This window comes from Lathyrus oleraceus, chromosome 1, assembly GCF_024323335.1.
Source record: "Lathyrus oleraceus cultivar Zhongwan6 chromosome 1, CAAS_Psat_ZW6_1.0, whole genome shotgun sequence".
NCBI classification, from domain to species: domain Eukaryota; kingdom Viridiplantae; phylum Streptophyta; class Magnoliopsida; order Fabales; family Fabaceae; genus Lathyrus; species Lathyrus oleraceus.
The window spans coordinates 28,711,241-28,736,375 of NC_066579.1; the positions used below are offsets into that span (position 1 = coordinate 28,711,241).

The 25,135-nt window shown below is 32.8% G+C and overlaps 1 protein-coding gene across 1 annotated transcript; it reads left to right on the forward strand.

Annotated features, from left to right (window-relative positions):
- The first annotated feature begins 22,732 nt into the window (after positions 1–22,732).
- On the forward strand, positions 22,733–24,560 carry LOC127115395 (F-box/kelch-repeat protein At3g23880). The gene is made up of 2 exons (XM_051046958.1): positions 22,733–23,898; positions 24,261–24,560. Exon 1 carries the CDS (start codon positions 22,757–22,759, stop codon positions 23,894–23,896), a length of 1,140 nt encoding a protein of 379 aa, XP_050902915.1. The 5' UTR covers positions 22,733–22,756; the 3' UTR covers positions 23,897–23,898; positions 24,261–24,560.
- The last annotated feature ends 575 nt before the right edge of the window (positions 24,561–25,135 follow it).

Below are 25,135 nucleotides of genomic sequence, written 5' to 3' on the forward strand. Positions count from 1 at the left end.
TCAGTACGACTTCCCAGATGAGGAGATCCTGTATTTGAAGGTGAAAGATTGCGATGAGCCTACGCTCGATGAAGGGCCAGATCCTGGTTCCAGATGGAGTATGGTGTTTGATGGCGCTGTAAATCAATATGGAAATGGTATTGGGGCAGTGATTATTACTCCTCAGGGCACACAAATTCCTTTTACAGCAAGGCTAACTTTCAAATGCACGAATAATATGGCTGAGTATGAAGCCTGTATTATGGGATTGGAGGAGTGCATTGATCTTAGGATCAAGCATCTTGATGTATATGGTGATTCGGCCGTCGTTGTTAATCAGATTAAAGGTGAATGGGAGACGAATCATCCTGGTCTCATTCCATATAGGGATTATGCGAGGAGGATTTCAACGTTATTTACTGAGGTTGACTTCCATCATATTCCTAGAGATGAGAATCGGATGGCAGATGCTCTTGCTACACTTGCTTCAATGATTGTGGTTAGACTTTGGAATGAAGTTCCCAATATCACTGTGATGCGCTTGGACAGACCAGCCCATGTGTTTGCGGTTGAAGAAGTGAAAGATGATAAGCCATGGTATTATGACATCAAGTGTTTTCTTCAGAGCCAGGTTTACCCGCCTGGGGCATCTGTGAAAGACAGGAAGACTCTGAGGAGATTGTCGGGAAGTTTCTACCTCAATGGTGATGTGCTTTATAAAAGAAATTTTGACATGGTTCTACTCAGATGCGTGGATAGACACGAAGCAGGCCTGTTGATGACTGAGGTCCATGAGGGTTCATTTGGTACTCATTCCAATGGACATTCCATGGCTAGAAAGATGTTGAGAGCAGGCTACTATTGGCTGACAATGGAGTCTGACTGCTGCAAATATGTGAAGAAATGCCATAAGTGTCAGATTTATGCGGATAAGGTTCATATTCCTCCGACACTTCTGAATGTGATTTCATCACCATGGCCTTTCTCCATGTGGGGAATCGACATGATTGGCATGATAGAGCCAAAGGCGTCCAATGGGCACAGATTTATTCTCGTAGCAATTGATTACTTCACCAAGTGGGTGGAAGCGGCATCATATGCTAATGTGACCAGGCAGGTAGTCGTGAAGTTTATCAAGAATCAACTTATATGCCGATATGGTGTGCCGGATAAGATCATTACTGATAATGGATCTAACTTGAACAACAAGATGATGAAAGAACTGTGTAGTGAGTTCAAGATTGCGCATCATAATTCTTCTCCTTACAGACCCAAGATGAATGAGGCTGTTGAAGCTGCTAATAAGAATATCAAGAAGATTATCCAAAAGATGGTTATCACGTACAAAGATTGGCATGAGATGCTGCCATTTGCTTTGCATGGATATCGTACATCTGTTCGCACTTCAACAGGGGCAACCCCTTTCTCTCTTGTTTATGGCATGGAGGTTGTGCTCCCAGTAGAGGTGGAGATCCCATCAATGAGAGTCTTGATGGAAGCCAAGTTGACGGATGTTGAATGGGTTCAGAGTCGTTATAACCAGCTGAATTTGATTGAAGAGAAGAGATTGACTGCCATGTGCCATGGTCAGTTATATCAGCAAAGGATGAAGAAAGCTTTTGATAAGAAGGTCAAGCCTCGTGTGTTCCGAGAAGGTGACCTTGTGCTCAAGAAAGTCTTGTCTTTCGCGCCCGATTCCATGGGCAAGTGGACTCCAAACTATGAAGGTCCATATGTTGCTAAGAGAGCCTTTTCAGGTGGTGCTTTGATACTTACAACTATGGATGGGGAGGATTTCACTCGTCCTGTGATTTCAGATGCAGTCAAGAAATACTTCGCCTAAAATAAAAACAGAATAGCTCGCTAAGTTGAAAACCCGAAAGGGCGGCTTAGGCAAAAATGAGCGTCTCGGTGGATTGAAAACCCGGAAGGGCAGTCCAGGCAAAAGTTAGAGACATAAAAAAAAGTGAATATATGTATCCCGCTAGATTGAGTACCCCATCCTGGGGAAATCTAGGCAAAAATAGGGATTTGGCAAGTAACTGCATTCTGATAAGACTTTGTTCTACAACCGTCATCCGTCAGGGATTCTTGCTCATTCGTCATCAACCGAAGTTTCAAATACATCGGATTCAGAATTGGTGGAGAAATGGTCATTATGTTCAATGTAGCCCTTTTCCAATATATATCACCAATTTCAAATTTGTAAAGATCTATGGAGTCTTGCCATTTGCAGACTACCATTCCATCAAATAAATTTGAGCCTTTTATCCAATTATTTGCACTCTCATTTATTTCTATTCAACAAATGTTTTGCATGTTTAGTTGAGAAAATATCATTGTTTTAAATAATCAAAATTTTCATAATATGTTCTTAAACAAAGCGAACGTTCACAATGACGAAAGGATACTTAGGAGATCTTCAGTGCTCTCCCAAGGATGGTATGATCCCCAATAGGGTAAGACATTTGTTCATATTCCTGGCATGCTTGTATCTTCTTCCTCCGGAGCCTTTTGAGTTTTTTTTCTACTGAGCAGAGTGTTTGGCAAGATATTCACCGCTTTCCCCTTCAGCAGAGTAGTGACCTTTCCTCCTCAGCAGATGTGATCTCTTTGGTAAGTACGGTATTTGGTGGTGACCTTGGAAGCTTCCTTTTGGTGTTTGTCCCCTAGATTTCCTTCACCTCCTTGGATTGATTCCCCCTGTAGAGTTGCTTAGGCGGCAGGTTTTATCTGTGCAACAAACTCTTTTCCCCAGCTGGAATGACTGATGTTCATCCCCCTGCAGAGATCTTTGCTTCCTGGTATCTCTTGCCCTCATCATATTGGATACTCTTCAGTGAACCTGGCTTTCTCTCTCGAGATGTAGTACCGGATGATGGTGTACTTCTTCTTTGGAGCTGTTTGTGTTAGAAATGTCTGTTTGTCAGCATTCATCATACATAAACCATGCATGCGCGCATATAGTTTTCAAACATTCAGATATTCATATTGCATTCTTTGCCATATATCTTTGTTTGTTATCCCCTGCTAATGGGTAATGCATTTCCCAAGCATATGTCGGTGTCTGATCCCTCAATATAGAGTCAGCCCCTTAAACAGAAAGTGTTTATCTTTCCTTCCATATTCCCCACCGATTTATATCCTCATGGATGATGGTTGTTTCTGTTCCTTCCCAACATATAATGGGATGGGTTTCCCTATTGAGTTATATCCTCATTGGGACGAGTCTCGATTCAGCTTGCCTTTTTAGTTCGATCCTAGATTGGCCTTTTTGTGACTGTTTCCTGCACTTCCCTGTGGTATAAATGAATAATTGTTCAGTAATTAGTAATCATTCATCTTATCCCCGGCGGAGTCTGTGGTTTTCTACCCTTATACCGGTAGTTATAAACCCTATTTCATCCCCTTGCGGAATTAACCTCTTATTCATCCTAATCGATGACGGTTACTTCTCCGTGGTTTTCTACCCAGTATCCGGTAGATGTAATCCCCTCCTTGACGGTTATCATCATCCAATATTCGATGTTGATATTCCCTCATTCTTTTGGATAATTGCTCTGATTAGGCAGTTTATCCCCAGCAAGTCATCTTTCATATACCGGTCGTCGGTAATGTTTGTTGCTCCCTTTGAATGGTCATCATTATATACCTAGTTTCGGTATCCCGATGCCTTTCTTTGACGGTCGATTTATCCTTCATTAACCCAGTAACCGACCGTGGATAATCTTTCATGTGAGTATACTATCTACGTTCTGACGGTAATAGATAATATATCTCATGCACTCTTTGGTCGAAGCCTTTTGTTCTTCCCCAGTTGAGTAAGATTCGTATCCCCTTTTGGAATCGAATGTCCATCCCATAATCGAGTTTGCTTTTTGCCCTCTTTTGGATGATGAGTGTCTTGGGAATATTCCCCAATTCACGCTTTGGTTGATCACCTATTATATGCCCAGTAACCGGCATCCCTGGTGTTCCTTCCTTCTGCTCCCTATTATGACTTTTTTTGTCCCCTGTGGAGTCAGATGTTCCTGAGTTGAAATATACCTTTTAGGTCTTCCTCAGACGTTTTGGGTGTTTGATATCTCTCACCCTTATACCGGTCTTAGATATTCATTCTCCCAGAGCATGTTTTTCCCTTACCCTGATGCCGGTAGGATCACATGATCTCTTGTTGAGCTTATTACCCAGTAGTCGGTAATACCTCATTTGTTATTTCCTCAGCTGAGTCCTTAGTGGACATCCCCACCTGGGTCCGGATTTTATCCGAGGTATCCGTTACGGATAATTTCATTGTATTGGCATATTCCCCAATACATGCATCTTCGAGTCAGCCCGAGTCCTTACATGGATTTATTTCATGGATTCTCTCAGTGTCTCAGCAAGTTTCAAGTCGTGGCCTGCTCACGCGTTTTCATCCCTTTACTCCCCGATAGAGTCTCTGCCCCATAGAATGAATTATTCATAGGGATTGTCAATTTCCTCCTGATCTTTGCCTTTGTGGACACATATCCCCACAGAGTTTTGCCATTTGCATGCATACATCTGCATCATGAGGTCTCTTAGGGACCAAAATTCGTCTCTTTGTTATTATTTAAGCCCATTCTACCCCGTCAAGACGAAGATTTTAACCTTCACTTCTCCGGCTAGAATGACCTTAAATAGGGGCATCTGTAAGACCCCAATTTTGACCCTAAGATCCCTCATGGCATCATAATATTGCATTTGCATTGCCTCAAGGATCATAAGCATCTTGGTTCCCTTTGCCTTTGGGTAGGATCTCTTGTGAGTGGTTTGAGATCACCAAGCATGCCTGAATTGTATATCATTGCTTTTCTTATTTTGTTTACTAGCCAAAAGCACAAAAATATGTCACTAACATCTTTTGTTTGTAGCTTAAGCAATCACAAGGTCAAGAGCTTCAAGGAGATCCTTTGTGCAGAAATATGGCCAAGAGAATATGATAGCAAGCATGGTAATGGTTCCCAAAGCTCTCATCCATCAAATATGCCTCCCTAGCATCTCAATTCATCATTTTGATCAAAGCAAGTCAAAGGGTTTGAGGTTTGTTTCCCAAGGAAACCCTAATTCATCTGTGCACCACAATGCCTTGCTCATGAAGCAACCTCAGCCCATGATCAAATACAATCAAGGGAAGTTCTTTAACTCATCATTTCATGCATATTTGAACTTATTTGAGTATCCTCAATCATCAATTCATCAAGATATGAGTCATGGACTTGAAAAGTTGATCAGTCAAATCATCTGACTATTTTGAAGTGCACTGAGACCTAACTTTATATGTGTTGGTCAAATGGAGATGGTCCCAAAATAAAAAATGTTCTTAAGGACAATATGAACAACTTTCATGTTCATCAAAAATTGATTTGAAGCTTGGAACGTCATCTCCCATTCCAAGACATTATAGGTCATTTTGACTGAAACCCTAATTTTGGGTCAACTTCCAAGGACATAAATCATTCATTTTTTATAATTTTGAGGTGGGATCAAATTAATTGGAAATATTAAGATGTTTACTTCAAATGTTATGTTTAACAAAATTTCAAAATCTCAAAGGAAATACATGTGATAATGCAAAACATTATAGGTCACGTTGGACCAAATGCATTGAAAGGCAAAAAAGTCCAACTTCAAGTGCCCATAACTCTTTCATAAAAAATCCAAATGATTCAAAATTTAAGTCCATTTTGATTGTCTTGAAACGATCTACAACTATGATGTTGGGGGTTGTTTCATTTGGGGCTTGAATCATCAAAAAAGAGGGGCTTGAACATTGTCCAAATTTAGAAACTTTGCCTTTGCATGTTTTGCACCTTGCACTTTAAACTCAAATTTCACCAATTTCCACACTTCAAATGGATTTTTGTCCAACATAACAATTGTTCCTTACATCAAAACATTTCCAACCATTACTCACATGCTCATATTTGGATTTGGCAATTTACATTTTCAAAGAGGGGAAACTTTTGGTTCAATTATGCATAACACATCAAAATTCCATGCACAAGCCATTTCACTCCAAACTACGCGTCCAAATCATCTCACATTCATTTCAGATTGCATTTGGCATTGATTTTGGGCCTTTTGCATGATCATGCAAGCCCATGCAATGAATATCCAATTCCATGCACACGGCTTTGATCACACTTGTCTTGCCTTTCCCTCTATAAATAGAAGCCTCACTCCATTCAAATATCATCCATGAATCAACCTGAAATGCTGCTGAACTGAAAACCTAACCTCTCACCAAAGAAGCTATTTCACTTTTCTTCAATTTTTTCAGATCTAAAATTCAACTACATTTGGGTGAATCTTTGGATCTAAACCTTCTAGACCTTCATCCTTTAGTCCATTGTACTTCTGTTTTGCCAAAGGAAGCAAGGAAGCAAGCTCAAATCTCCAGAATCCAAGGTTGTTCTCCAACTAGTTTTATCTTCGAATCTCACCAATTATTGATCTATTTGCTTGGATTTTGTGTTGGCTGAAGTCCTCTTCATAGAGGCAATTGTTTTGAGTGCTTAATTGTTGAAATCCATGAAGTTCACATGAACACCACAGAACTTCCATCTCTGATTCTCTCAATATAGAGATCTAGAGTGGAATTGAGTGGTACAGGGATGATGTACATCATCCCAGCTTTCCAATTATGTATGGATCGTGTATTTTGGTTAAGCTTTTGAAACCTGCAATTTTGGCCGGAAACTGTGATGTTCACCGGAGAAGACGGTGGTTTCCACCACCATCCCCACATGGATGAATTTCAGCCTTTGGATCAAGCTTCTCAGATCTAATCTTGGCCATTGCATGTTATGACTTTTTTTAATTCAGCATGTGACGCGTTTGACTCAAGCCTCTGGTACGCGCGCGCTTCAGGACCATCAGATTGGCCACGTCAATTAATGAATGTGATCCAACGCCTCCTGATTTTTCTTATTTCTTATTTTCAGATTTAATTTCTTTTATTTCCTTTATTTTCAAAAATTCATATCTTCTTCATTTTAAATCCAAAAAATATGGGACCAATTGCATTCTTCCCCAAATAATATCTAGTTTCTAATTTTGATTTTTAATATTTTTTATTTTGTCATTTGATATTTTTTGTGAATTTTCTCTTTTCTGGTTATTTTTAATTCATTTTAAATAGTTTTTGATATTTAAAAAATACAAAAATATTTTCCTAACCTATTTGAATGATGATGGATCTATGAAAAATATTCTCATCAATTTTATGATTGATTTGAGATTTATTTGAGATTTTAGTTCAATTAGGTTATTTTTATTCATTTTTAATTTATTAAAAATAGTTTCTGACTTTTAAAAATGCTGAAATTTTTTGTCAAACTTTGTTTGACCTTGTTGAACTTGGGATAAATCACTTGGACCTTTCAAGGTTGATTTGAAGTGATTTTGAAGTTTGACCTTTTTTTTATTTTTAATTCAAGTTTATTTTAATATTAAAAATGCCAAAAATATTTTGCTTATTGTTTGACCTCCAATCTTCATCTCATTTCTGATTTCTCATTGTTTAACTTTGACCTTCAATGTCATTTGGTCAATACACATGGATTGGTACATTTTATTTCACCTTATGCACTTTATTCTTTCCATTTCCTTTTCCATTATTCATCTCTTTCTTCTTCTTCTTCTTTCTTTTTGATCAATGAGTTGAAGGTTGATAAGTTAGCATTGATTAGGGAGACTTAACCTTCCTTGATTCAAATCTAATTCATCTTGATCAATTGATCAAGTGAATGGCTTTGCATTAAGGATAGGTTGTTTCCTAAATTATGCAAAAGGCTTAAACCAATACAAGATCATTTCTCTTTTTCTTTTTGGCATGGCAAGTTGTTGGAACTTGGTTCACTAATCAAGACTTCTAATTTGTGTTGTTGCCTACATTATTATTGACCGGCCTCAGATAGTTGTGACTTCTACATAAGTCCAATTACGATTGCTTAACATAGAGCTAAATTTGCCTTATGGCACACTAACTATAACACTAACCATTAACAATTAACATTTACTTTTTGCTCTTTACTTTTATGCAATTTACTATTCTTACACATATTATCCATTTGCTTTTCCCTTTGCTCACTTGAGCACATGTTTATGTTAATTCCATTTGTCTTTTGCTCACTTGAGCACATAATTGTGTATATATCATTGTGTTTGTGTTTTGTTTTGATTATTGTGGACCAAATGCAAGAAATGGACAAATGGACTTAGTTTCTAGGACATTCCCTATGCAAATTGGAGTAAAAGGACCTTAATGATGAAGATGAATTAGAAGGACCAAGCCTCTAAACTCACTCTTGTCCATTCTTGATTTGTTTCATAAAACCCTTTGATGTGTGTGTTCTTGTGCTAGGGATTCCACCTTGATTCAAATTTGGGGAACCATTGCCATGAGCTTCTAAGAGAAAGAGTTACAAGATGCCTTGAAGAGCCTTCCAAGGATTCACTTGATTGATTGCTTGTGTTTATGCTTATGTGATTGCTTATTCCAAAGGATGGGAGCTACTTGAATCATCAATATGATCTCAAGAGAGGAACTCCATTTTTGGTTTTGTTTCTTATCCCCCACCTCTTTGCATGCTTAGGACTTTAGCCCTTCTTCTTCTTCTCTCCACTCTAACCCAAGCCAAAACTTTTTGTGCAAACATTTAACCATTATTTTCAAACATTAGAAACCTAAGCCTTATGCTTTTGATTTTCAAACTTTCTTTTCATAACACTTATTTTGAATTGAATCTTTAAGTCAACTTTGACCATTTTGTATATACTTCTAATTGGTAAATATAACCCATTCAAATGTTCTTTTTGTGGTTCCAATGGCCACTTCCTTAATCAAATTTTTTCATAACCTTTAGCTATTAGGTTTGAGTTATCCTTGTGGTAGATATAATACTCACCTATATCCTTAGTGATGGACAATGAGTCTTCCATGCTTATTATAGGGTTAACCCCTCACTAGCATGTTGAAGTTATCCTCACATGGTGGATTTGTGGTTTGAGGTTGAGTTTTCTCCCTTGGATAACAAAAGACCTTAAGGCTTTTGGACCAATCAATTCACCAACTCATTTTGAGATTTTTACCCCGAAGTACGAGGTTTTGATCCTAATCTTTTTTAAGATGGTACGTAGGCAATGGGTTTATCCATCCAAACAAAAAAAATGTAAATAACTTGTATATTCTCTTCTCATCTCTTCAATCATGTTTGCACAAACAAAATTTTCACAAAACAACAACCTTACAACAAGTATGAAAAGGGCTCCCTAGGAGTACCTAGGATGTTTTGGGTGTCTAACACCTTCCCATTGCATAACCAACCCCCTTACCCAGATCTCTGACTCTCTTTTACTAGTTTTTGATTCGATAAAACTATTAGGTTTTTGTTCGCTTTCTAACCATTCCTTTGGATAAATAGAAGTGCGGTGGCGACTCGACTTGTATGATTTACCTTGGATTTAGTCAATATCTCCAATGGTAACGAATACCCCGCTACAATGTGCCTGAGATAAGCAAGAGTTGAGAAAAGCGTAAGTCATCAAGGGATGAAGCCGACAGAAGAAACACATTTGGTCGATAGGTCATTCCGTCGACTGAAATGAAGCTTGAGACTTAAAGAATTTTGGATCGTGCCAAACACATAGAAGACAGTGTCGCCCTAAATATTTGGGCGGGAGAAATTTGAAATTGGAAAATGACTATCAGTTACAAGAAGAATAAAGCGCCAGAATATGGAGCGGTTTGCAAAACATGGATAGAGCGGTTTGCAGATCGTGTGGCACGACGTCTGCTAGTTTTTAGGAGTTTTTAGCCTGTAGGCAGTTTTCTTTAGTTTAGTATAAATAGGAGATCCCACGAGGGGCTCGGGGTGTGCACCTTGTACTAAAAAATCACTTGTAAGAAACTTCTCATTACCAGCGCGAGGAAGCAAGAGTTTTCACGAGTGCTATGTACGTGAATCACAACATTTATTTCAATGCAACTTCCTTACTTTTTAATTGTTCCCGTTGAACATTTTATCTTAATTTCATTTACTTTTGAGTCATCACTTTACGTTGTCGTCTGTGCTGTCGACACTGATTCTATTACAATAATAGAGTTCACCAAAAGCGTGTTCATCGTGTACGTCTTTTGAATGTTGTAGCGTTGTCGGTCACGAGTCACCCATAGGCTATATAGTCGTTTAAACCGTTCGTGTGGAAAAACCTGCGCTTGTTCAATACTTTGTCAGGAGTCGTTCCTCACAAAGTTGTTCCGTCGAATTGAATAAGTCACACTTGCACTAACACATGTCTTAGGATCAACTGGTCGATCCTGCAAGTAACCCTTAGTTTCAAGGCCTAGGGAGGACCAGCGGCTGTTTACCAATTTCCACAGTAAACAGCATCTTGGTCGGTCTTAATATCCACAAATTCACGCACTTCTCCAGTTTGGTTGAACGTGGACACAAGCCATTGTATTCTTCTAATCCTTTCACCATCTCCAATTTCTCCATCTAACAAACTATTCAACGTCCGATTAAGACGTCCAAACATATATGTATTCCAGAGACGAATCTTTATCGGAGACACAACGACGGAAAATATTACATTGACATTTCGCTTCTGAATGTATGCAGACATGGTTAAAACACAAAAACTTGAAGGAGAGTGGAGTTGAATGAGAGAAAATATGGTAGTAGGGGATGATTTTATATGAAAAAATATTGCATAAAAGATGAGGTATTTATGGAGAGGAGGTATAAAATGCATGCGCCAAGAGGCTAGGCGCCCAACAAGTCAACACATGCAGGCGCCAGAGGCATTGACGCCTCCTCTTAATGCACCATACAGGCGCTAGAGGCATTGACGCCTCTTCATAAGGCTCAATGCAGGTGTCAATGCTTCCTCATGAGGGCCAATGCAGACGCCAAGGGCATTGGCACCTCCTCATGAGGCTACCAATGCAAGCGCCAATGCCTTGGGCACCTCCTCTTCATCCATATGGGATGCGCCGGTTCATCTGGCGCATCCTCTTTTAAATGTGGTTATTTTGGAAATATTTTTGAAAAATTTGTTATTTTGGAATTATTTTTCAAAAAGTTGGTTATTTAAAAAAAAAATCTCACCCAGAACCCTCTTATTCATAATAATGTTAAATTCTTTTGAGAGAAACTTTATCATTCATTAAATTCTACCAACTTGAAAGATTAATAAGAGAAATGATGAAATATTTATATATAATATACACTGAAAAATAAGTGAAGAAGAGATATAGAATAGTAAAATTTAAAAATTAGTTATTATTGTTGCAATATGAAAATTTTGTAATGCAAAATTAACAACAATTTAATATACTTGACCTTTAAGTCTTCGTTATCATTTGTGAAGCAAAGATTGTGAAGGAATACTTAAATTGGCTCCATTAACGTCCCTATAAGTTGCTTTAAGGTAATTGTATAGATTTCTCCTTTGAAGTTGGAATGTAGTGAGAGGAAGTAGCCGATTTCAGGAATATGCACATTAAATGTTTATTTTTTAGCCAAAATGTTTTGTAATTAATTTTTTCAATGTGACCCTAGGTTTCTAGGATAGAGAGTGATGACGACTTATAACACTCGAGTGTACTCAAATGTGGCTAAGGTCTCGAGGTCAACTCTAAGTCGTTCGATTTTACCTCATAGTATTTTTTTATTATTAATCGTAGAACTGCCTTCTTTTGTTACCAATTAAAAATCACTATAAATTTATCTTTTTCCTTTTTGCTAAAGAGTTCTGCATTTTCATTATTTATGATTTTACACTTCTAGTGATATTATGCTTGTTTTTCTTTGACTTTTACCCTTATGTTTAAGCGACATTATGAATTTTTTGTGGCTCTCCTTCACTTCGACTTTGCAATTTTTCTTAGGTAATATTTCCTTCTTTTATCCTTTTAGTTGTTCCCATTTATTATTTAGTCTTGACCAACATATAAAACTCAAATATGATATTTGTGGACCTATCTAGTGGGAATGATAAAAATCATACTGCATTTTATATAGTCCTCTTTTACTTTACCTTTACCTTAGCAAAAAAATAACAACATCAAATAGCTCAACCTAGTCTTTTATTAGTTTGGTTACTCTTATTATCTCTTTGTCTCATTCATGTATTATGAAGATGATCCAAGTTGGATTGATATTCTTTTATAGGATTCTTGTTTTTCCTTGTTTCTCTTCTAGAGTCGTTCTTCGTTTGCACTCTTCTAAGTTATGACCGATGGATATGCGAAAGTTACAAAAAAAACAGGCAATTTTTCATATTCAACTTCTATAAAAAAAAAGCAAAGCTTACTCGCTCTACTAAAATCTTGTAGGTTAAATCCTTTGAAAGGTCTAGATCAACTAAGATCCTGAAAAAAAAGTCCAAAAGCCCTATCAAATGAGGGTCTGCTAGATGTTGAATCTATACATAATGGTATCCTTATGCTACTAGCAATAGCAAATACTCCCTATGTTCCTTTTTAAATCTCATTTTTTGACCATTTTACACGTATCAAGAAAACTAATCGTTATGATTAATTTTCAAACAATAATTCTTCTTTTATCTATAATACCCATAATTATTTATTACATTTATTTTACTTTGTCTCTCTTTGTAATAATTACCTAACGGGTAATTTTGACAAAAGTGTCATGAGTACTACCTTGAACTTTGCAAGTGACAATTAAAAAGAAACAATTTTTTTTTCAAAAAAGGGACCCTTAGAAAGGAACGGAGGGAGTATAATCTTTGGTCTCCATTATTCCCGGGAAATATCATGGATTCTAAGCCTTACCTGAGCATAAGATTGGTTCATAGTTGAGGGAAATATCACGGATTCTAAGCCTTATCATGGATTCTTCTATGCAAGTTATGATTACAAGATTCCAAGCCCAATTGACACCCTTCTTCAGAGATAGTGAGTAAGAGTCGACCTCCTTTTACACAAGGTGTAGGGAGTTAGCTGATTAGGATGTTGCAAACATTTATTACTGCTTTAACAAATAAGTTGTTTATTTTGTTTGTTATTAGTGGAATGATTTGAGTTTTATTATAGATGGTCAATGCTTTAGGGTTTGGTTTCTTATAGATTTTTGAAAAAAGTAAAGCATTCATGGTGAAGATGAAAGAGAAGGAATTATGATTAGGTCAATAGTAAAATTGCCATAGATAATAGTAGAATTTGACAAGATGAGAACTAAAGTGATATAATGTACAAATTAAAAATATAAAATTAAAAAATGAAGAGTTTTGTTAAATTACCATGTCAAGAAGCTTATAAAAATTGAGAATTTTTGTAGAGTTGCTAGTAAGGTATATAGATAACTAGTAAAGGACCCGTGCGAGTGCAATAATTTATTTTAAAAAAAATTAAATATAATATATTTTTTGTTTATATATATATATATATATATATATATATATATATATATATATATATATATATATATATATATATATATATATATATATATGGTTGGATCAACGTACACAAATTTATTGCATAAGAGTTTTTTTTATGTAATGAATGTTAAATGATCAATAAATGGGTTCAAAAAATTTCCACAGATAACTTTTTCCAGTTTGGGACATATTAAAGTAAAACATTATTAATTTATAGTAATATAATTTGCTTAATTTTTTTGTATATTATATTAAGGAAATAATCAAAAAATATAATACAAAAATATTTTTACAATTTATTGGTATATTGATATATAATAAACATTCCATTGTTAATGTTATGAATAAACATTCCATTTATCATTGAGATTTTGGACATAAGAAATAAAAATATATTTATTTAGTAATGGATGAAATTTTCCAATCTGTTACTAATTTGAGGTATAAAAGCGCAAATATTAACCTTCATAATAAATGATTATTTAACCAAAATACATAAACCATGTAAAAGAAATACCAGAACCTCATTTGTTTTAAAATATAGTAATGAATACTACCAAATGTTGAAATTAATTGCAATTGATACAGTAAGGCTTAATGCAACAAAAGATATTGAAACAAAAGGTTCACAATTTTAGTTAAAATTGTGAGAAATAAGTCCAGCAACAAAAACGATTTAACTTCGTACAATTCTTTGATCCTTAAAAAGTTGGGTTTATACAAAACCTGCCCACAACCTTTTAGGAAGTGATGATTCATTACCCTATAAAAAACAATTACATCCATATAAACAAATGTTAAAACATAATGTATATTTTATACAACTCATTCAATAAAATTCTAATAATAAACAACGACATTTGTTGATATAATATAACTAATGAAAAACTTACGTTCTATAAGTTTTCAAAAACTTCTTTGAACACGACGTTTGTTGTAGAATTCATCTTAAGAACTGTATGTCCATTGTCCCTTCTTCTATATATCGGAAATCCATCTTGATCAACAATTGTTTCGGGCTGAAACTGTTTTGGAAAATATTTAGAACATTTCCCATCTTTCATGCACGGTGAAGATCGATTTGCAAATCCACACGGGCCATGAATCATGTGAGTTTTAACCAAATTATACAACTCTTCATTGGTATCTTGTTTAGGTATTTCAGCTGAAATAATGTGATCAATATCACTTGGAGTTGGATATTTGTTAGAATGATTGATTCTGGATCATTTTCACCAGATGCAGATAATGTTTGCTTGCAATATAAAAAATTAATTGTCAGATATAAAATGAATTATAATAATACAATATTTATCATAGAAAATTATTATGTTAACAAATGAAGATACTTACTGCGGAAGTTTCCAAATTTTCTTTGTTAGGGACCAACTTTGCATATTCAGTTTTGGACTGATTCTGCACATTGAAACATCGAATATTTATTATACTTGTTAAATGTTTAAATAATACATGAATTAAGTGAATATTATACGTCTTCTACTATGTAGTCATTTTCAATCTCTTTAACAAAGGCTTCATCATCACAAAGCTTCCAAACAGACGCTTGGGAAAACGTTGACTGCACCTTAACTCTAAAAGTTATTTTCTTATTCAACAGCATTTCAAGCTCATCAGGATAAACCATTGGATCATCTTCTCCATTCTAATGGAAAAATAAAATATCAACCATGAGTGATAATCTGAACTTTACAACTCGATAAACTATTAACATTTTAACTTATGTATAACAATGTACCTCCACCATAGAGTTATGCATAAATTCAGCAGTCATTCCAAGTATAGCAGCACATTCGGAATCCCAGAATACAAATCGATATTTTGATTCACCATTGCTAACATATATCTCAATCTTGTACCTATAGTATTTTAAACGAAGAAAATAATATGATTAATAACAAATCCATTACCAAATTTATTTGCAATTCATCTAGATTATATGTACCTTGGTATAGGCTGTTCGACTTTTTGCCCACATGAACATTCATAAGCTTTTTCAGGATTAGGTGCCTTCGAAGAACACCTTATGCAGCCATAATAAAACCATCCATACTTTGAGACAGCAAATTTCAATGTGGTTGCTACAGTAACACATAAAGTTTCCTAAAAGCAAATGAAAAATGATATTAATTTCAAAAAGCAAACAATATAATTGTAATAGTAAAGATAAATTCGGCTCTATAGTATTCAACTTACATGTTTGATTTTGCAGAACTGACTTAAGGACATACATTTCGCATTATGAACAAACCTTTCTACTGGCGAATACTGAGAACCACCAGACCAATTAGAAAGAGATTTTGCAGATTGAGTAGGCTTCTCCTTCTGTTCATTAGTAGGCAACCTATAGAAATAAGATTGTTTTTGAAATTAAAAATTATGTATAATAATCTGAATATAAATAAATAAATAAAATCCATACTTAGACATAAAATCTTGAATTTCAGGGATGTCTTCATTTATCAACAATTTGGAACCACTCCATGCATTTGACACTGTAAATTGTATAATTAATATAAAAATTATTGAACGTATAATGAAAAATACAAATCAGCTATGTATTTATAAAGTCTGATAGTGTAATACCTTGGCCATCTTTTACCATTGCATGAGTGAGCAGAATTACAATAGCTCCATTGTTTTTAGGATCATTGTAGTAAGCCAAAAATTTTGATCCATAGATTTCCCATAAATTGCAATTTATGCAATTACCCCTATTTTGCAATATAAATAAACAATATTATATGATGGGATTCAGTGATGCAAAATATATAAATTTATCAAACACATAAGTTATGAAAACAATGCGCATTACTTCAAATCTTTCAGCACAACAGAAACAACAACTTTCTTCCCCGGAGTGTTGGATTGGATATGGTTTATCTCACTAACAGCACCAATAATATCTACATTAAAGTAAGGTTCATTATTGAATGTGTTTGCAAATATATAAGTTATATAAGTTATAATAGAATTTAAATTACCTTCCAGTCTATCGGTTTTGCATTTGCCTTGAAGTATCTCACCAAAATCTTTAAAGAAATATCCTTTAGGTGGAATATTTTGAAGTTCGATTGCCTTCATTGTGGTACCACCAAGAAACACAATTTTTTTTGAATGATCACATACCTTCCACTGAAAATCATTGTTATAGACATTGCCATTGTTTATAATGCAGGTCATATTCTCCTTAATGACCTCTTTCCATTTCAGTAAATGGTCATGACGAATAAGGACCTGAATCCGATCACCCTAACAAAATAAAAATAATCTTCTTTTTATATGTTATACAAAAAAGCATTTTGTTGTAATTACTAACTATCATACAAAAATCTATACTTAAAAAAAGAAAAGCAATTTACCAAGGAATCCATAACAATCATCTCCAAATGTTCAATACCCTTATTATTCACAACACTCCAAACATCCATTATTCGAACAGCAAGACACCAAGTTTCTTTTGAGTCATTGATGTCTTTCACAGAATCAACTTTTCTACTCATTTTCACTGAAAAAAATTCAAAAATTAATGTAACTGCAAATTTAGATGACTATAAAATTACAAACCTAATAACCTGGAAAAAAAAGAGTATATAAATTTGATAGAGGTGTGTGGCAAAATGCTGAAAAGGATCCAACCTTTGATGTTACACATATATAACATTGAATTGATTAGCAGCATTTTTTAAGAAGAAAGCGTGAAGACTGTTGTGTTCCCAAGGATATTTTCGGCGTGCAAGTAATAGGAAAAGGCGTTTTTTTATGTTGTCGAGGCAAATTTATTAAATTGTAAAATGGTATAGTTAGTTAAAATGGTATAATATTGTCAGTGGTTTTGGAATAGTGGTTTTGGAATATTTTGAGTTATTAAGTGGGTAAATGGGATTAATAATGATGATAATAAATATTAATAAATAATTAATTTGATTTCAGAATATTGATTTCATTTTGGAATGATAAGATTGCAACAACAATAAAATAACGGTAATATTTATTATTAAAAAAAATTCATTTTGTCATTTAAAGAAAATCAAGCAACGATAATATTTGGTAAAAAAACTACAATAATAACTAATTTGATTTCAAGATATTGATTTCATTTTGGAATGATAAGATTGCAACAACAATAAAATAACGGTAATATTTTTTAGTAGTATAAATAGGTAATTTATTTTATCATATTTTTCACTCACATCTAGTCTAAATTTGACCAATTTATTTTATTTAATTTTAATTTTTGTGTGTACACATTTCATTTGAAAATGAACCTCAATCAACATAACACATGCTTCAATTTTATGCAAAATGATGGAAGTCCTCTTTGTATCCCAAACCAACAAAACACCCCATATTTTGGAAATCCACCTCTTATTCCAAATCCACACCATAATTCTAGATTTCAAAATTCTCTTTTTATCCCAAATCCATAAAATAATTCACCCATTGGAAATTACTCATATCATACATCACCTTACCCAATGAAAAACTCTCTTTTAATGTATTTTGATATATTTGAATCAATTTTTTAATTATATTTTATATAATATATAGTTGAATCAATTTTTATGTTGTCGAGACAAATTTATTAAATTGTAAAATGGTAGACTTAGTTAGAGTATTAAATAGAGTTTAGTACGAAATTACTTATAGGAACATGAAATTAGCTGTATTATGGATTGTAATTAGGGTAATTAAGTAATTATGATGGTAATTAACTTTTATATATTAAAAATAGATTAAAATTTTAAAATTTATGTCACATATTATAAAAAAAAGTTTGCAAAAAAATATTCTTTTTAATATAAAAAAAATAAAAGAATTGGAACATATTGTACCAACTATTTTAGGAAGTGATTCGGATGGAAATAAATTGAGGAAAAGATATGAATCTCTTAAATAAATGATTAATTAAATTAATATTAAATTATATGATTTTGGAATTACTCTTTTCATTTACTCTTAGGTCAATATATCCTAATAAAAAAAACCATTGTCGCGTTCCGTTCACTTGGATTGCGTAAGGGTTCAGACTTCGAATTTCACCCTAACATCACACATGATGATTACCTCTCCCGCAAAGCGGCATCGTGAAACATTGTCGGAGGAACTTATTTCAGAGGTACTGTCATTGTATTAATGTCCCTTATTAATGGCTGCATAACTGTGCCTTAATGACTGCAAATCAGCAACCAATAAAGTCAATAGTAAAATCGTCACATAGAACATTTTTTTTCCTATTTTTTATAGTGTCATAACAAAATATAAAGATAATAGAATTTAACTAGATGAGAACTAAAATGGTATATTGTACAAATTAAAAATATAAAATTAAAAAATGAAGAGTTTTGTTTAATTACCAATGTCAAGAAGTTTATAAAAATTGAGAATTTTTGTAGAGTTGCTAGTAAGGTATATAGATAATTAAAATTAAAATTTGTGTTACATATTATAAAAAAAGTTTGCAAAAAAATATTCTTTTTAATATAAAAAATAATAAAAGAATTGGAACATTTTGTACCAACTATTTTAGGAAGTGATTCAGATGGAAATAAATTAAGGAAAAAATATGAGTCTTTTAAATAAATGATTAATTAAATTAAATTAATATTAAATTATATGATTTTGGAATTACTCTTTTCACATATTCTTAGGTCAATATATCCTAATAAAAAAAATCGTCGTCGCGTTCCGTTCCCTTGGATTGCGTAAGGGTTCAGACTTCGAACTTCACCCTAACGTCACACATGATGATTACCTCTTCTGCAAAGCGGCATCGTGAAACATTGCCAGTGCCTTAATGACTGCAAATCAGCCACCAATAAAGTCAATAGTAAAATCGTCACAGAATATTTTTTTCCTATTTTTTATAGTGTCATAACAAAATATAAAGATAATAGAATTTAACTAGATAAGAACTAAAGTGATATATTATACAAATTAAAAATATAAAATTAAAAAAATGAAGAGTTTTGTTAAATTACCATGTCAAGAAGTTTATAAAAATTGAGAATTTTTGTAGAGTTGCTAGTAAGGTATATAGATAATTAAAATTAAAATTTGTGTTATATATTATAAAAAAAGTTTGCAAAAGAATATTCTTTTTAATATAAAAAATAATAAAAGAATTGGAACATTTTGTACCAACTATTTTAGGAAGTGATTCGGATGCAAATAAATTGAGGAAAAGATATGAATCTGTTAAATAAATGATTAATTAAATTAAATTAAATTAATATTAAATTATATGATTTTGGAATTACTCTTTTCACTTATTATTAGGTCAATATATTCTAATAAAATAAAACCATCGTCGCGTTCCGTTGACTTGGATTGCGTAAGGTTCAGACTTCGAACTTCACCCTAACGTTATACATGATGATTACCTCTCCTGCAAAGCGGCATCGTGAAACATTGCCGGAGGAATTTATTTTAGAGGTACTGTCATTGTATTAATGTCCCTTATTAATGACTGCATAACTGTGCCTTAATGACTGCAAACCAGCAACCAATAAAGTCAATAGTAAAATCGTCACATAGAACATTTTTTTCCTATTTTTTATAGTGTCATAACAAAATATAAAGATAATAGAATATAACTAGATGAGAACTAAAGTGATATATTGTACAAATTAAAAATATAAAATTAAAAAATGAAGAGTTTTGTTAAATTACCATGTTAAGAAGTTTATAAAAATTGAGAATTTTTATAGAGTTGCTAGTAAGGTATATAGATAATTAAAATTAAAATTTGTGTTACATATTATAAAAAAAAGTTTGCAAAAAAATATTCTTTTTAATATAAAAAATAATAAAAGAATTGGAACATTTTGTACCAACTATTTTAGAAAGTGATTCGGATGCAAATAAATTGAGGAAAAGATATGAATCTGTTAAATAAATGATTAATTAAATTAAATTAAATTAATATTAAATTATATGATTTTGGAATTACTCTTTTCACTTATTCTTAGGTCAATATATCCTAATAAAATAAAACCATCGTCGCGTTCCGTTGACTTGGATTGCGTAAGGGTTCAGACTTCGAACTTCACCCTAACGTTATACATGATGATTACCTCTCCTGCAAAGCGGCATCGTGAAACATTGCCGGAGGAATTTATTTCAGAGGTACTGTCATTGTATTAATGTCCCTTATTAATGACTGCATAACTGTGCCTTAATGACTGCAAACCAGCAACCAATAAAGTCAATAGTAAAATCGTCACATAGAACATTTTTTTCCTATTTTTTATAGTGTCATAACAAAATATAAAGATAATAGAATTTAACTAGATGAGAACTAAAGTGATATATTGTACAAATTAAAAATATAAAATTAAAAAATGAAGAGTTTTGTTAATTACCATGTTAAGAAGTTTATAAAAATTGAGAATTTTTGTAGAGTTGCTAGTAAGGTATATAGATAATTAAAATTAAAATTTGTGTTACATATTATAAAAAAAAGTTTGCAAAAAAATATTCTTTTTAATATAAAAAATAATAAAAGAATTGGAACATTTTGTACCAACTATTTTAGGAAGTGATTCGGATGCAAATAAATTGAGGAAAAGATATGAATCTGTTAAATAAATGATTAATTAAATTAAATTAAATTAATATTAAATTATATGATTTTGGAATTACTCTTTTCACTTATTCTTAGGTCAATATATCCTAATAAAATAAAACCATCGTCGCGTTCCGTTGACTTGGATTGCGTAAGGGTTCAGACTTCGAACTTCACCCTAACGTTATACATGATGATTACCTCTCCTGCAAAGCGGCATCGTGAAACATTGCCGGAGGAATTTATTTCAGAGGTACTGTCATTGTATTAATGTCCCTTATTAATGACTGCATAACTGTGCCTTAATGACTGCAAACCAACAACCAATAAAGTCAATAGTAAAATCGTCACATAGAACATTTTTTTCCTATTTTTTATAGTGTCATAACAAAATATAAAGATAATAGAATTTAACTAGATGAGAACTAAAGTGATATATTGTACAAATTAAAAATATAAAATTAAAAAATGAAGAGTTTTGTTAAATTACCATGTTAAGAAGTTTATAAAAATTGAGAATTTTTGTAGAGTTGCTAGTAAGGTATATAGATAATTAAAATTAAAATTTGTGTTACATATTATAAAAAAAAGTTTGCAAAAAAATATTCTTTTTAATATAAAAAATATTAAAAGAATTGGAACATTTTGTACCAACTATTTTAGGAAGTGATTCAGATGGAAATAAATTGAGGAAAAGATATGAATCTCTTAAGTAAATGATTAATTAAATTAAATTAAATTAATATTAAATTATATGATTTTGGGATTACTCTTTTCACTTATTCTTAGGTCAATATATCATAATAAAAAAAGGTAATCCTAACTTGTGCTCTAGGGGCATATGTTAAGAACTAATTGTAGAAATGTTTTCTTCAAACTTGTGTATGTTCTTTATCAAAATCTTATAGTTAATATTTTCATTATTTTTTCCAATACAAACTTTCTATTTATGAATTGTTTAACATGTGCCCTTGGGGCCCACGTTAGCATTACCCATAAAAAAACCATCGTCGCGTTCCGTTCACTTGGATTGCGTAAGGGTTCAGATTTCGAACTTCACCCTAACGTCACACATGATGATTACCTCTCCTGCAAAGTGGGATCCTGAAACATTGCCGGAGGAACTTATTTCAGAGGTACTGTCATTGTATTAATGTCCCTTATTAATGGTTGCATAAATGTGCCTTAATGACTGCAAAACAACAACCAATAAAATCAATAGTAAAATCTTCACATAGAACATTTTTTTCCTATTTTTTATGGTGTCATAATAAAATATAAAGATAATAGAATTTAATTAGATGAGAACTAAAGTGATATATTGTACAAATTAAAAATATAAAATTAAAAAATGAAGAGTTTTGTTAAATTACCATGTCAAGAAATTTATAAAAATTGAGAATTTTTGTAGAGTTGCTAGGAAGGTATATAGATAATTAAAATTAAAATTTGTGTTACATATTATAAAAAAAGTTTGCAAAAGAATATTCTTTTTAATATAAAAAATAATAAAATAATTGGAATATTTTGTTCCATCTATTTTAGGAAGTGATTCTGACGGAAATAAGTTGAGGAAAAGATATGAATCTCTTAAATAAATAATTAATAAATTAAATCAAATTAATATTAAATTATATGATTTTGAGAATTTCTCTTTTAACTTATTCTTAGGTCAATATATCCTAATAAAAACCATGTCTTGTTCACTTGGATTGCGTTAGGGTTCAAACTTTGAACTACACCCTAAAGTCACACATGATGGTTATCTCACCTGCAAAGCGCATTCGTGAAACATTACCGGAGGAACTTATTTCAGAGATATTGTCATTGCTTAAAGTGAAATCACTTTTGCGATTCAAATGCGTGAACAAGTCTTGGAACTCGCTCATCTCCGATCCATTCTTCGTCAAAATGCACCTCATCAAATCTTCACCAAACCCACACATCCTTCTTTCCTCAACATACTTTTCAAGTACTTGCAATGTTGGCATACACAATCCTTCCACACTACGCAGTTTGCCTGAGAATCGCTCCATCAATCTTTTCCCGGAAGTTTCTAAATATAAGTTGATGGAAAAACGTTGTCATATTATTGGTTCCTGCAATGGATTGACTTGTTTGGTGATTTCTCCGAGTTCTCGTAAGAATGAATTCTATCTATGGAATCCAGCAACCAGGTGGTTGTCTCAAAAAGTAGGCTCTTTTCACCGGGGTCGGGGTCGTAATACCGCTTTCGAGTTCTCATTTGGTTATGATAATTTAATTGAGAAATATAAGGTGGTGGCCTTCCGTCCTAAGGAGGTCAGAGTTTTCAATATTGGTGATAATGTTTGGAGACATGTTCAAAGTTTTCCTATGGAACCTTATCGGTATAGTTACACTTACAACCAACTGAATGCTGGTGTCTATTTGAAATTGAATAATAGCCTCAATTGGTTTGCCCTTGGTGATAATACCCGACCTTATTATTATGCTCTTCAACAATTTTTTATTATCTCACTTGATTTGGGAACAGAGACCTACACACACTTTTTGTTCCCTCGGGGATTTGAAGAGTCAGTTGTTCGCCCAATTGTTTGCGTATTGATGGAATGTCTTTGTGTTTCTCACTATTCCAAAGGGTTTGATTTTGTTATATGGCAGATGAAGGAATTTGGAGTTGGAGAGTCATGGATGAAATTGCTTAAATTTGATTCACATGGAGTTGTTAATATGTTGCCATTACATGTTTTCGAGAATGGAGATACGCTGATATTTGCGAGCTGTCCTAACGAAATAACTTGCTATAATAGCAGAGAAAATAGACTAGTAAGGCAAACTACAGTTACAAATAGCATACATATAAATTGGTTTAATGTGACCCATTACGTTGAAAGTTTGGTTTCAACCTATTGAAAGTAAGTTCCTTTCCTGCAATCATTTACTTGTTTTAGTTTCTCTTATCATACCTTTGGTTTTATTGTAGTTCTGAATATTTATTCTAACTTGTATTATTTTCATTTGCTTCAAAACATTGTTACAGTTGTTATGTTGAATAAACCGGATGATTCTGCTACCTTGATTAGAACTCAGTTATATGTGCATTAACACGTTTTTGCTAATTAATATTGTTCACATGGGTAGTTTATAAAGTATGTCATTTTGAGTATTGAGTATGTTCTGCCAGTTAAACTGTTTTGTTTTCAGCAACAATATTGATTTTCATGTTTTAGTAAACCAATGTATAACAAGGTTTCTGTGGGCAATTATTTTGTATCAGGAAGGAAAATGAAGATCGGGGCAAAGAGGAGGACATGTCGAGGGAACATGATTCAGCTACAAATGATTCACCATTGTAGCTTATAAAACTTCAATTTGTCCAAATGCTACCACTTTTAGATGGCTACTTCATGGAATTTTCAAAATGTATTGGTCCAAATAAGCCATTTGAGTTGTATTCTATGAAAGTTTAGATTCACTTTTCTCTCAACTGATTTATAGTTTAATATTTAATTGCTTATTCAAACCCAAAATGATTGCTAACTCATGTGAAGGTGTTGAATAAAATCCTATTTATAGAGCTTTGATATATTTTTAACCTTATTTTTTGTTGTGACTAAAAAGAGTAAGGATGGGGTGATTTTCAAATACAACTTTTAAAGGTATAACTGGATAAAAAATATTAATTAAATCAATAATTTAAACAAAATTACATCGAAAAGAAATCGTTTATTTTTGGTTTAGTTCAAAAACCAAATCAAATCAATAAAAATCGAGGTGGTTTGATTTGATTCTCAATTTTAGTTTTTAGAAACCGACAAATCGAACCGATGATTATAAATATCTATTTAATCTTTTATTTAGCCTCTTATTAAACTTAAATATTGTATCCATACCCAAAATTTACCCTACCCTTTCATTTTTATCTGTCTTATTGTTGCATTCCTCAACATACATAACTCCCTTATTAAACATTCATTTAGATACTATCATTCATTCATTTGCATCATATGTCAATACTTGGACAAAGGTTTGAATTGAATTTAACTGGGTAACATTAGGTTCTCAATATATGGACTTCTTGCTCCATGATACGATGACTTTTGGATTTATTATGATCAATATTCTCAACTTGTTGGATCAAATATAAACAGT

Bases quoted from the DNA above. Each gene is read 5' to 3' on its own strand.
- LOC127115395 (XM_051046958.1), top strand. From the start codon at position 22,757: ATGATGGTTATCTCACCTGCAAAGCGCATTCGTGAAACATTACCGGAG.